At 35.7% G+C, this 13533-nt stretch overlaps 1 protein-coding gene across 2 annotated transcripts; it reads right to left on the reverse strand.

The window, feature by feature from the left end:
* Window positions 1-1837: 1837 nt before the first annotated feature.
* Window positions 1838-12943, reverse strand: LOC140787830 (protein ALTERED SEED GERMINATION 2). 2 transcript variants are annotated; one of them, XR_012108917.1, is made up of 21 exons: window positions 12656-12943; window positions 11966-12034; window positions 9768-9845; window positions 9359-9493; window positions 9155-9262; window positions 8581-8709; window positions 7956-8071; window positions 7747-7864; window positions 7369-7474; window positions 6710-6855; window positions 6433-6612; window positions 6246-6356; window positions 5361-5469; window positions 4915-5261; window positions 4413-4503; window positions 3501-3596; window positions 3357-3427; window positions 3153-3280; window positions 2775-2877; window positions 2036-2302; window positions 1838-1936 (listed from the first exon to the last, which is right to left on the reverse strand). XR_012108917.1 is itself a non-coding variant. In XM_073136927.1 (20 exons), exons 1-19 carry the CDS (start codon window positions 12731-12733, stop codon window positions 2796-2798), a joined length of 2298 nt encoding a protein of 765 aa, XP_072993028.1. In that variant the 5' UTR covers window positions 12734-12943; the 3' UTR covers window positions 1838-2302; window positions 2775-2795. The 2 variants fall into 2 exon arrangements, 1 of the variants encoding a protein (XP_072993028.1); XM_073136927.1 differs by having other exon boundaries at window positions 1838-2302.
* Between the last annotated feature and the right edge of the window lie 590 nt (window positions 12944-13533).

Raw genomic sequence — 13533 nt, forward strand, 5'->3', positions numbered from 1 at the left:
CAATATTGCTGGAAGATTTCTATCTCATCTCTTCCTTAACGCTGATCTTAGCCTAATTGGCTAGGAAATTTTGAGATAGAAAACTCATCACTCGGTATATCATCCAAAAAACTGCAACACGATATTGCTGGGAGATTTCCCAGCCTTATGAGAAACAGGCCAAAGACAGCATTATTACTCTCGCTAAACCGAGTCCAAGTCTTGTGGTCGTTGGTGCCGACAGCTACTACAATAAATCTAAGAGGAAGCTCTTGAGAAATAATACTCATATGACATATGATTTATCTTGTTTAATTATTCTTTCCATTTGTTTTTTTGTGGTCTCCCATGGACTACCATGTTAAGTTGTTAAAACAGCTTAGGGGTTCGTTCTTCTGTCTATTTGTGCTTTATGGAACGTGCAGCGCACCAGAGAGCAATTTATATCTATACGTTGTGCCCCCAGTACTGTGGAAAATGAAGACACGAGTTGAGAGAGAAAATAGTCATTCAATGCTGTGCCATCAGAAGTTTTCAGGGAACGGTACGACCTAATGAGCATGTCTTTCCTTCGTCCTAGTCCTTAGTCCATAGTCCATAGTCCATAGTCCATGTACGAGGTGTCCGATGCCCTCACGCTAACAATGGAAATTTGAAAAGAAGCCCCATGGATTTTTTATATACCGTTTTATGTATGGGGACTTCCCATGGAACACAACCATCGCGAGAAATTTGAAATTTACCCATCGGCAAATTTTTGCTCACTCCTGTATGTAACAACGGCACCAATAAGCAACTAACTATATAAGAACATATGACCAATGAACAGGAGACATCAAACCGTTGATATATAGCTAATTCACTACAACATCCCCAAAAAATTTATGGTTACAACATGTTCTCCAAGCATCACAGAGAAATCTAACTGTACAACTAAAATGCTTCGGCATAATACAAACCGGGTCAAAATCAAATTGCATAACGAGAACATTAAGCCTGATGAATTAATTTTATTTATTATTTAATTAATTTATATTTATCTCTTATGTAAATTGTTAAGACAGATTAGTTATGTCATGTAAGCCCTTAAACAAATCCCATTAAATTATATAAGTCACTAAGACAAATTTAATTAAATTATATAAGCTATCAAAACAAATTCAGCTAAGTTATATAAATATTTAAGGCAAATTCTAATTTGAATCGTATAAAATTTTAGAGCTAAACTTCTTTATTTAATTATCCAAGTATTGAGAATTAATTAAATTTAATTATTTTCTTACTGGTAAATATATTTACCGTTTTATCATAACCGTTAAATCATCTTTACCTCTCTAGAAATAGATCACAGTCCTAGAATCTACAAAACTTTCAAACTTTAGCCATCATATTTCTCTGGCAGCCACCTTACTATACGACCGTCCACCACCATTCTTGACCGTCCGCCACTCTCCGAAAACCGCTGCAACGTCAAATATTTATTAATATATCTCGTTTTATTCTTCCTCTAATATTTTATTTATATTTTTTCATCCCAACATTCGATTTACGTGAAATCAAAACCATCCTAACTTTCAAAACTATCACCATTTGTAGTATTTACGGCAAAGTTCCTGTCACATAAACACCAAAAATTAAAATCACCTGCGACAGAGGTTAAGATTGGGGATGAATTTCATGTATGATACAAAGTCCAACTACAAAGTAAAAATAGAAATACCAAAGATAGAAACTTCATTGCTAACCTTCACATATCAATCAGTATACAGCAAACAGGCAACTAAAGGATACAAGCTACAGAAGTAGATGACTAATAATAGGCCTTCTTAAGGAATAAGATAACATATTGCGCTCAATGTAAATCTTTAATCTCTCTGACTGCCATTGATATGCAAGCTATCAGGATTTGTATTGTCCAATATACAAGTGAATGGCTATCTATACATAAGGTTGTTCTCTGCAATACAAAAGTTATAGTTGTGAGACTAACATCGGCCCACAAACATATATATACATGTACTTGACAATGAATAACTTTAGGTTGAAGAGAGCATACTTTATCATCATCAAGAAGTTTATGCACAAGGTAAGTATTCAAGGCACACTTTAAAAGATTCCAATCTCTAAACCTTTGAGAAATTCTGGTCTTATGAAAAATAATAGTCGCTTCAGCACCTTCTTATGATCCAGGTATCAGCGAAACCATGGGACTGCAAGACATGTCTCCACTAAGGAACCATCTTTAAAAAAACTAAAAAAAGATCTTCCAAGACCAGAATGTCTGTTCCTTCTCGAGAGGTAATTGTAATAAAACTCCTGTCCACTGGGCAAGAAAAAAGAAAAGAAAAGAAAAGATAGCATCAGTCACTCTATCCAGAATTCACATTCCCCAAAAGAGCCCCTTTAAATGTTTGAAGCATTTAATTCCAGGTGTCTACGGTAAATGATATCTCTATCTGACTAATTGTAATCAATGTAGGAATCAGAAACAACAGCATTCGGGGGACCTTTCTGGATGACTATAACAATGCTCAATCAAGCACACTAAAGCAATTGCACTATCGTAATAATTGTATTGCAATGTAATGTAACGGACCACCATCTGTATTGAGTCTTAACATAGCATGTCATGTTTAAATTGTCTATCTTATGTATACTGACATGTATCTAAAGTGTAACACATGCCATCGACCTTCATTACTTGTCCCATATCATGGGACACGTTAGATCAGAAATAAACAAGTAGCAAATGTAAATGTACAAACAACTCCCATTTAAGATAATACAAATATTACCTAAGCCATTCACAGAATCTATCAGCTCTGGGCACACTCAAAAGGATGTAGAGTTCCTTCAGCAAACTCATGCATCCTGAACCGCTCCAAGAATTCAAAAGGTCTGTTTAACAAATTCATCTTAGGAAAGCACAGATGATGTTAAGGATAATGTAAAAACAAAGGAAAAAAGAGAAGGAAAAGAGGGAAAAACAGTTCAGGATCAGTAGCACTTTTGCAACACTATCCCATGACTAGTGTTGCGACAGAAAATGATAGAATATCAGAATTAACATTCACACCTCATTACAGGAAGGCAATTATACGGCTCCGTCTTTATATATAAATATATCAAACCTATCAGCTTTCGTAGTTCAGATATAGTCATGATAATCTTACAGCATAGCTTCACGGTTGCGGCACAATTGGCGTTGATTGCTTTCTATGGCACTCAACACATCAGCAGTTTCTGGTCCTGCAGTTCCTCCAGCAACCATTGATGGAACTTCTGCATGTGGTGTCCAAATCTGCAATACATAATTGATAGTCTAACTATAAAGAAAAAAGAGTTCAACTCTTCAAATTTACCTTCATCAAACATACCTTTATCGTGCTATCTATTCCACTAGTTGCAACAGCACAATCAAAAGGATGACATTGTATACAGTTCACAACTAGAAAAGAAAACAGAGTCATAAGATGATGGACACTAAAGAAAGTTTCACTGAAGAAATAAAAGGCCAGTACCAGCTCCATCTCCTGCAAGCATTTTAATCAGTCTTCCTGTTCTTTTCTCCCAGATAAACCATCTTCCATCATCACTTCCACTGGCAACAAACTCTCCTGCAAAAGTTTCATTCAGCAGAAGAAATACTGTGATCAAGCATGAATAGCACATATCCATATGAAAACGAGTCAGACAGGATGCCGAAACTCATTACATGCATTTAAGTAGAAGTCAGAACTTTCTTTCCTTATGAAACAGTAGCTAGAAGGCATACAGAATCCAAACTGTATGCCAACAATGGCTGCTAATTTCTGTAGCATCTAGTACATAAAGAAGTTAAGGAGTGACAAATATGCAAATACCACCTTTACAGATCACATCAGATTTTATGAAATAAACTTTACTTAGGAACAGTATTCTGTGAATTTTGATTCTTCTGCATTGGTATACATAGATATTTAGAATTTTAGATTTAGATGATTATTTATTCATATTTCAACGAGTATATATGCGATACGCATACATAATATGTCCAGACTCCAGACTAACTTGATCTTGCAATGAGGTAGCCATTTAGAACATCATGATGATATAAGAAAATTATGGGAAGTACAAAAAGTGATGCACATATACGCACACACGCACGCGCACACACACAACAGATCAGCTAATCAATCTTTACAAGGTTCATGGAGTCAACAACGGGGCTTAGCAGATATACATGCACATATGTAATTATGTATCACGCATATGTAAGAAGACATTAAAAATTTGAACTATAGGAGCCTAATGTGAAGTCACCCACAAACAACAATATCATAAAAAGTTGGTAAGATTATGATCAGAAACTATTTATGGGTCAAAAAAAATCTCAGCATTGCAGTGACAATGTTGACATTAGTTTTATCAAACCAAAAAGTTGCTTAGATTACCTTGTTGGCCGAGAAAGCTGGCTTGTTTAATATCTGTTCCCACATTGCAGTGTCCGACATATCTTTGTTTCATATCAATTGCAACCTCAGGCTGCATCATACAGGATAATACAATTTAATAAAAGAAACAGAAATTTAGAAACCAAATTATTAGGGAGATGTACATAAGTCAACCAATAGAGGGTAAGCAAATCAAAATGAATTTCCAGAGTAGAGATGCAGTAGGCATACTACAATAAAGTGCTTCTAATGTGTTTAGTAATAGTTGTAGTATCCCTTAAGCTAAAAGAAAAGTTCTACAGTTGGTTTGCAGATACTAGATAATATAGAATAATGAAGAAGTTCTGGAGCGAGAATAGACTACGATGATTTGGACATGTCAAATGAAAATCACAATGCACTAGTCCAAAGAAGGGGATTGATTCAATTGTTAAACAGACAGCGCAGGCAAAGTAGGAAACTTCAGCTTCACATAATTAAAAATTAAAAGAAGAAAGAAAACCTGATAAGCAAAATTCTCACAATGAGAAGAAACTGATGAGGATTCATGTGAACCATTTTCACTAAGATGTTCTCTAGGTGATTCATCTCTCCGATGAATTCTCAAATTTAAACTTCCGCGAAGGATGCCTGATTCATTTTCACGGTCCTCATCACCAGATATTGATGTTTCAAAGTCCAACTCCATTTCATCCTCATAATCAGAATCTTCTCTGTCATCTCGGCCTTCTTGAGACGAGCTGCTGAGATCTGACCTGAACAGCACATCACTTAAGGATCTCAACCTTCCATGCCGCAGATCACTTTTAGTAGTCCCTTCGAGATCTTTTTGCTTTTTCTCAGCTTCAGCTGTATAAGAGAGAATTCTAATAAATAGAGCACAAAAAAAAAAGGATTCAAAAACACATGAATGCCACAGCATATTCAAAGGCTGCCACAGGAACTAACCAACAATAAGACGTTCTTTTACACTCTTTACTTGCTCTGCAGCCTCGGAGGATGAAGCTAGACTACATGCTGCCTCAGCATAGTCAAAAGCTTCCTTATGTCTTCCCAACTGCAAAAGATTCCAAGTAAAAATCCAGGTAAAAATGATCAAAGCTCAGATATCATGTACAAGGAGCCAGCCAGCTAGAGATGTTTTCCTTGTTCAGAAATTGACAAGGGAAATCTACCAAAACAGTTTGTTTGAACGATACAGACAAATTTCATTTCTTTGCTCACTGACCCTAGAACTCATGTTTTCATGCAGAGCTCAGTAAGGTAGATGACAAGCTACTGAGCAGTTCAGCGAAAATATGGAGAACTAAATGTACGGATCCATAAGAGAGTTAGGAAAAAAAACCATGAGAGCAGAAAAAGATATGAACAAATTATAGTGCCTTCCTTCAACAGAAGGTAGCTAGTATAAGAATGTGAAATGACTTTAGTGATGAACATGAACAATGCCAGATACCAACATTGCTGTCAAAAAGTATGAATTGCAGTACAGATCAGATATACCTCCACATTGAAAAGATGAAACTAGATGATTAGAGAAGAAGGCCAGAGAAAACTGAGAGGGCATCTAACAAAAATGAATAACAGAGAAATTACTCTTGCTGGAGAAGATGAACAAGTCAGACGCATTTGATATATTTGATTCCAAACTTAATAGGAAGCCAATAAGAATTAACTATTCCCAAATAACATAAGCAGCAAGTTTTCAGAATGAGAAGGTGCTGCAGGAATTGATATGCATATTAAGAAAAAGGCATCTTTATTAATGTTGCACTATATATACGAAACCTAAGAATGAGGTCTACCTACTGAACAAATATCATTTTAAAATACCTGTAGGAGTGCTTCTGTCATATAATAATGTGCCCTGAATGATGAAGCATCAATTCTCTGAGCATTGTTGCAATCCCGGATAGCCATATAAACATCATTTTTCCACTTCCTCTGTAATTGAATATCACAGCTAATTATTTTCAGACAAAACTCAGTTTTCGCATTACAGAATTAAAGCATGACAAACCTTAAGAAACAGTGAGGCTCGAATGCACAAGCAATCATGCCTTAGAACATAGCCAATATCTGGGCCTTTTCCATCAAGTACTTCATTGCATATCTCAACTCCATACAATAGATTAGAAGATTCAGAACCGATTTCCAACATCTTAGCAGCAACTTGGACTAATTTCTTGCACATTTCAAGCTACGGAAAGGCCCCAAATTAGGCATAAAATTTAGCAATAACAATAGACCAATGAAACTTAGGTAATAATACACATTTCATAAATTTAGATTCCCACCCTTTGCAAATCATATTTTCTTGCAGATATATTTCCTGAGAAAGCTGATGGTTGCAGAGAAGGTCGTCCTGGTTCCCTAGGGGAAGGAGCTAAGTATAGTAGATTTGGAACACAATCAGCTGTATATCTCAAAATGCTCTTATCATCTGAAATTCAAGAAAAGAAAGCAAATTATCGAGGAGCTTTATATAGGGAAAATTATGAAAATCAGCACAAAAAAATATTCATAACCACACATGTCACAATTGTAGATGATATCTTTTCAATTTCTATATCTTTGTCCAACACTGTTCTCTATCCTTTGCGAATTTCTATTCTCATGACCTAATTGATGACTTCTAGAGTTAAAGTCTCATTTTTGCCTGAAGATCACATTTTACCTGTTACATAGTATGTTAATTGAATCTCTCATTGAATATGATACTTAATAATGTGAAAAGATAGTATGCCCCTAGATGGTCTTAAGGACCTGCCATGGGATATGCCAGCCACTAATTGACATTTTTCTTTTTTCCTGCTATGTCTTAGCCTAACGCTTTTTGTAGGACTGATATCTACAAACAAGTAGAACTGTAGAAGCATATTCCTTACAAGAACCCAACCACCAATAAATAAAGACATAATAAAGTAGCTGGTTAAAGCAAGAAAAGCAAGCATACCATGGTTAACATCCATCAAATATACATGTTCACCACTATAACTCACGAGAACTTCTTCTCCATTTGGGCTGAATGCAACATGTGTTAAATGCAAGCTTGATTTTCTCTGGGAAAAAATGGAGGAAAAGAGAGCAAAATATTTAAGAAGACCAGTTGTGCAACAAATAACTTTGCAATCACAAGAATTTTTGTGAATACATATTACCAATTAAGCAAAATTGAACCACTATCAACATCTACAGGATTTAAAATTAAAGAAACACAGGCCACCAAAAAAGAACAATCATTTTAAGCAAATTACTCTTATATTATTTGAGAACTTCTTAGTACTTCCATAGATGATAAATCCACAACATTATGCCAAAACATCTAACTTACACGCTCAGAAAGATGTACAGGACAGAAAAGATTAACACAAGGAGGTGGCTTCATCTTTGTCCGGCAAGAGCTCAAAGGTGGAAGCATTCTTCGATCATACAAACGAGCAAATGCATCACTGTGCAGACATTAAGATACAAGAAAACAGTCAATGACTATGCAGTTTAATGGTCCAAAGGGAGTAACCATGGGGAAGATAAAAAATTTACCTCCCACCTACAAGGAGCTGATGGGGACGAGTGGAACTAATGTCACAAGACTTCAGAGCGAACCATTGCTTCGGAGAATCAGCTAGTGATTTTTTTGCCCCACAACGTAGGTCAAGCTGCGATAGAATGATAAAATGCATAACAATAAGCTTGTTATTAGTGGAAAAACATCTATATGCATGCAATGCTGTGGAGAATTTACCTACTTATAATATTACTGTACAGAACCAAATGTTTAGATAACATCTCACAACTCTTACCAACAAGGACATGCTTGTAATATCATGTGTCCTTAATACAAGAAAAGGAAGGCAGTGAAGACATGCAACTATACAAGCAGTCAATAATATCTACCATTTATATTCCTCCTTAATTCAAAAAAAATAATATTTATTTAGCAATTAAATTAATAAATTGAAATCAGTAGGCAGAATAGTCATGTAGTTGAGCTAGACTCCTGGCCTTGTGCAGTTCATTGGAAAACAACAGCCCCTTAGAGATAAAACAACAAGCCTTCTTCAAGTATTAGAAGAAGAAGAAAGAGATAAATTTATCAAAATAATGGAAAAAATACAAAATATCGGGCAGAACAGATAACAAAACCTGAAGTAAATTAACCACTTACAAGCACATTACGACATTCTTGATTTGAGGATCCAGCCGGTGGGCAAGAAGAACATTCTCGGAAGTCATGTTGTCGTAAAGTTCCATCTTCACTTGCACTCCAAACTATATTAGGATTTCCAACTTCAACCTAGACACAAGATTATTGACCATCAGCAGTAGCCCAGAATCATATTAAGTGGTTAACAGTTAAATCTGGAAAAATAAAACCCTGATACTGTTGAAAATTCGAATAGTGAAAATCAACAAAATCTCAAAGAGATTGTATGTGACAAAAGGAAGGTGTAACACGTGAGACTCCACAAACGCTAGGGCTGGGAGGGGCGATGTAACCGAAAAAGTGTAATCCAAAAAGACTCCACCAATGCTAGGGCTTGGAGGAAGATATAACCAAGAAGGTGTAACCATGTAATGCACAAAGACTCCACCAATGCTAGGGCTGAGAGAGAAGGTGTCCTTAAAAAATATCCTTGTGAACCTACTAAATATATAGCGTCTTCCTGACTTCATGCAAAGAGCAATCTCCATGACCTGCTTGTAATATGTAGTAGTGGTAAATTGAGATGGGGTCTTACAGCTAGCTTCTTGACTCTCCTCGAGTGACACTGGTAAACAGCTGCTGGTTCTGGAGCAATTTCCTGAGGTCTTCTCCATCTTAAATGAGACAAATTGAAGAGACGAACCTGGGAAAAGAATCACTAATCCTCTCACCTAAATCTCCTGAACATTATCTAGGCATGAAACAATAAATGAAGGAATCTCTTTCTTGTCAGTATTACCTCTGCATCTCCTGCCCCCGACACAACAAGCTCATCGGATGTCTCCGGAATAAATTTTGTGCAAAATATATTAGTAGAATGCCCTGTCTCAATGGTATGTAACAGCCCTTTATTGGCGTAACTCCATATATTAATCTGCAGAAAGGCAACAGAAGAAGAAGAAAGCAATTAACAAACATAATGAATAAGATCCCTTTTATTTGTTCAATCCCCAAGAGATTCAATGATGTAATCTAAATAAAAAGATGCTACCCAATGCCAACGAAAAAGAAAAGCTATTGTCATCTTTAAACTTTACCATATTATTTACAATTTTACATCAACATATACAAAAATGGTTCACGTAATGTGTGTATCTGAAAGTGTTACTTTTGAAAATCACATTTGATAGAAAAGTTTAGAAAGTAACTCTTTTATCATCTGATCCAGATATAAGAAGGGAGCCTCTTGAGTTCCATGCAATAGCATTAACACAACTTTGATGACCCTGCCAAGAGGTACAATAAAAATAGTCAGCAATATTGGCAATCCATATAAGTCAGCATTCTAACAGGAATGGCTTTCAGAGTCTAATCAAAGAAAACGATTCTCTTTTCTGCAGACACTAATTACAACCTAGAATTTAATAGATTAAAGTATGGAATCAAGTATCGGCCGATCTCGATCCGTATTGCCGAAATGGATTGTCGATACAGCCGATTTAGTCGATCCCCGCTCCAAATTGTCCAAACCAGTCGATATGGCCAATACATATTGTTTTTTCAAGAACCCAATTCCAAAACCAATATTTAGAACCTTGGATTAAAGTACCTAAACGTATCTGCCTCTTCATGTATCTTTTAGTGATTAGATCGTTACTTTAGACGTACAAAAGCATTTTTCCATAGTTCAAAACAGTTTGTCGTTTTAAGATTTAAAAAGATCAAAATTAATGGAAACACTATTACAAAAAGAGAGAAAATTTAATGATTTACAAACTGGTATCTCTAATTGCTCCTAGGAACCCTCCGTTAATTAGAAGATTGATGTTAACAAATGGTTAATATGTAAATAAATTAGTACTATTCTAATATATAGTGCATTACTATCCACAAAGTAATTGGTCAAACATCAAAACAAAATTGTTAATATCAATAACGTGAAATTGTTGATGTCAATGATGCTCATCTATATGGCGTTACTCTAATTTATAACACATAAAAGGTATAATTAGAATTCATTTTAGAATGAGTAGAGGTAGAATATATTTCTTGCTTGACTCCTTTCCTGACCATTCTTTTGTAGAGACATCATAACATTTCTCTTTCTCAGAGACAATACTGTGGTTGTTGGCCTCCTCTCATTCTTGCTCACAACTAATATCTTCTCCTATGTATTCAGCTCCTTTAAAGTCTAAACTTAGAAACCCACACCATTACAAGGATTTATCAAGATACTGGCATCATTATAAGTCTATAAGTAATCAAAATTAGTTGGAAGTCAACTCCTCTTACTTTGACACTACCCATCAAAGTCAAAGACCTAAAGTGCAAGGACTGTAAAAATAGCAGCCAAAGCAGAGATCTTATTCATATTACACAGAAAAATATTGCACTAAAAAAAACAGAAAAGAAGTCTTGCACCTGAATTATGTCTCTTCAGAAATACACCAAGAACTCTTTCCCTTCCTTACCATGCTTAAAGATCTAACAATGGACCTTATACTTCTACACGGATATGAGATTAACATTAATTCATATGGATGATCCACAATTTCTTCTAAATTGATCTAGATATTATATTTTTATTCCGATATGTTGTGGATTAGTAATTGTCTCAATTAAGGTTCATAGTATCAGCAGATACATACCGGTACTAGCCATTACTGATCCTAAACTAGGGCCAAAATCAGTTTTCCCTTAGTTTCGGCCCAACTTCAATTGTAAACACTAACTTTGACCTTTCATGCAGACTATATGTGGATTGCATTATAAATTGGATCTAATCTGAATCTAACTGTGGACATCAATTATTGCTGTTCTAAAGTCTCAGGCACGATGCTTTACATTTCCTACCCATTTTCTTTCTCTCTCTCTCTTTTTTTCTTATTGTTTCTTTTCTTCTCCTTTCTTTTCTTTTCTTTTCACTCCACCTTTTTTATCTTTTCTGTTAACACTTCCTGCAATCACATTTGTTGCAAAGGTGGTTGCAACTTGTTAGCCTCATCTGCAAGTATCTTCTTGCCACTTCTTTTTCAAGATGATGACAATAATGAGCACATGTATTTCCTGAATCCATCTGCAATTCAATATTCTTCTTAGTATTTTCACTCCTAAAGACCATGCTTGGCTTGCACACATGCCTCGCCATGGCTAGCCAGGCATGTGTGGTGTTGGTGCGGCATTGGTCATGCAGCAACAAATCCATGGCTCTCAGATTCTTAATTTCACCAAATCGACCAGTCTTTTATCCTAGCAAAGTAAAAGAAGTCTGCAACCTCTTTCTTTCTCCCAATTTACCCCATTTTTTCTTAGCAAAGTAAAACAAGTTCGTGCTATTTGTTGCATGAAAAAAATTTAGGGATAGAAAAATAAGTATTAGTAGCCCATAGAAGCAAACAACACAGACCTCCATATCTTTCTCCAATGCAAGCCGTTGTATCAAAGAGGAATGCGACTGCAATTTTTTGGTATTGTCCTACAACAAGAATAACCTGTTTTAGTTCAAGCACAAGTAAAAACTTTCCATCAAAAAGACATGCACTATGAATTCACTACAAATAGTTGTATGCCCTCTAAAAGTAACAGTAGTGGTTTAGTAAACCCGCAATATGAAGAGACTGTCAAAGGCCTATGCACATACAAGCTCATAAGGGAGGTTCACATTAATCTTTGATATAAATCTGTATAAAACGAACATAACCATAGTACGAAAATGGATGTGAAGTATCACCGGAGAGAAGAGGGAAGAAGACAAGAAGTCAACACTGCGATCAAATATATTCTTCATCTTACAAAAGACTACTCCACCTTATCTAGGTGTGATAGAGCACGACGATACCGAGAAAATTTTAAAAAAAAAAAACGACAATAGCACATCCCGTGAAGGAAAAGCGGCCTCGTTCTTCCTCAGGCAACATTATATCCACTCTGGGAATAATCTAGTCAAATTACAACCCGACAAGGCATCAAATCACAAATTTCGCCTTCAATTATAAATCCGTACAGGAAAGAAAACGAAGAGACCCACTCTCACATCAATAAACGGAGGAGACGAGATCAAAATCCAAGGCAAGGGGAAGAGAGGGGAAGCAATTACCATGTAAGATTGGATTCGCCGGCTCTCGACAAGATCGGCGACGTTGCCGTCGGAAAAGCTCCAAGTACACTCCTCCATCGCGGGGAAGAGAGAGGCGAGATGAAAACCCTAACCCAAACCCTGAAGGGGATTCTCCCGTCGTCGACTCTGCCTTCGTCTCGGCGGAGATATATTTAGGTCGGCTTCTCACCACCTGCTGTGCCCACTCAGCTTCTTCTCGTATTCCCCGGCTTCTGTCCTCGCCTCGCCTCGCCTCGCCTTTTCCAACACTTTGGCACGTGTGAGGGAGGTCAGAAGCGTGTGCGTGACAGTATGGAAATAGACATTGCCGCCTCAGGCGGTTTAATCGTGGCCATAACTTGGGGGCTTCGCCACGTGATCTCTAATAAGTTTTTTTTTCTTTTTTCTTTTTAGAAGTTAGAATTTAGAGAGCTTCTTCTGTAAATCACCTAGATGAAGATCTAATTATTAAGATACTTAAAGATATAATAGGAGTATAATAAAGATAAAAATATTATCAGTTCAATAGGTAATTATTTATTTTTAAAATATATTACCTTGCACATTGTTTTTTAACAATTTTATTATCTTAATAATTTATTAGGACATATATATCCTTAACTGAGATTAATATATATATATATATTTAAATAAGGGTATTGATGTCTTTTTTATAATTAACTTAATGAAAGTTTAATCAAATTTTAAGACTGATATATACTAAAATTTAATAATAGATAGAGATAGAGAATCATATTTAAATTGAAGTCTATTTTTAAATAATCAAATTTAAATTGCTTAGTATTAAATGATATCTCTTATAATTATGGCATAATTATATTTATCATAATTATATCTAAGAAAGAAATTTTAAGGAA

Source organism: Typha latifolia, chromosome 1 (genome assembly GCF_019914945.1).
Source record: "Typha latifolia isolate L0001 chromosome 1, TyphaL0001v2, whole genome shotgun sequence".
NCBI classification, from domain to species: Eukaryota; Viridiplantae; Streptophyta; class Magnoliopsida; order Poales; family Typhaceae; genus Typha; species Typha latifolia.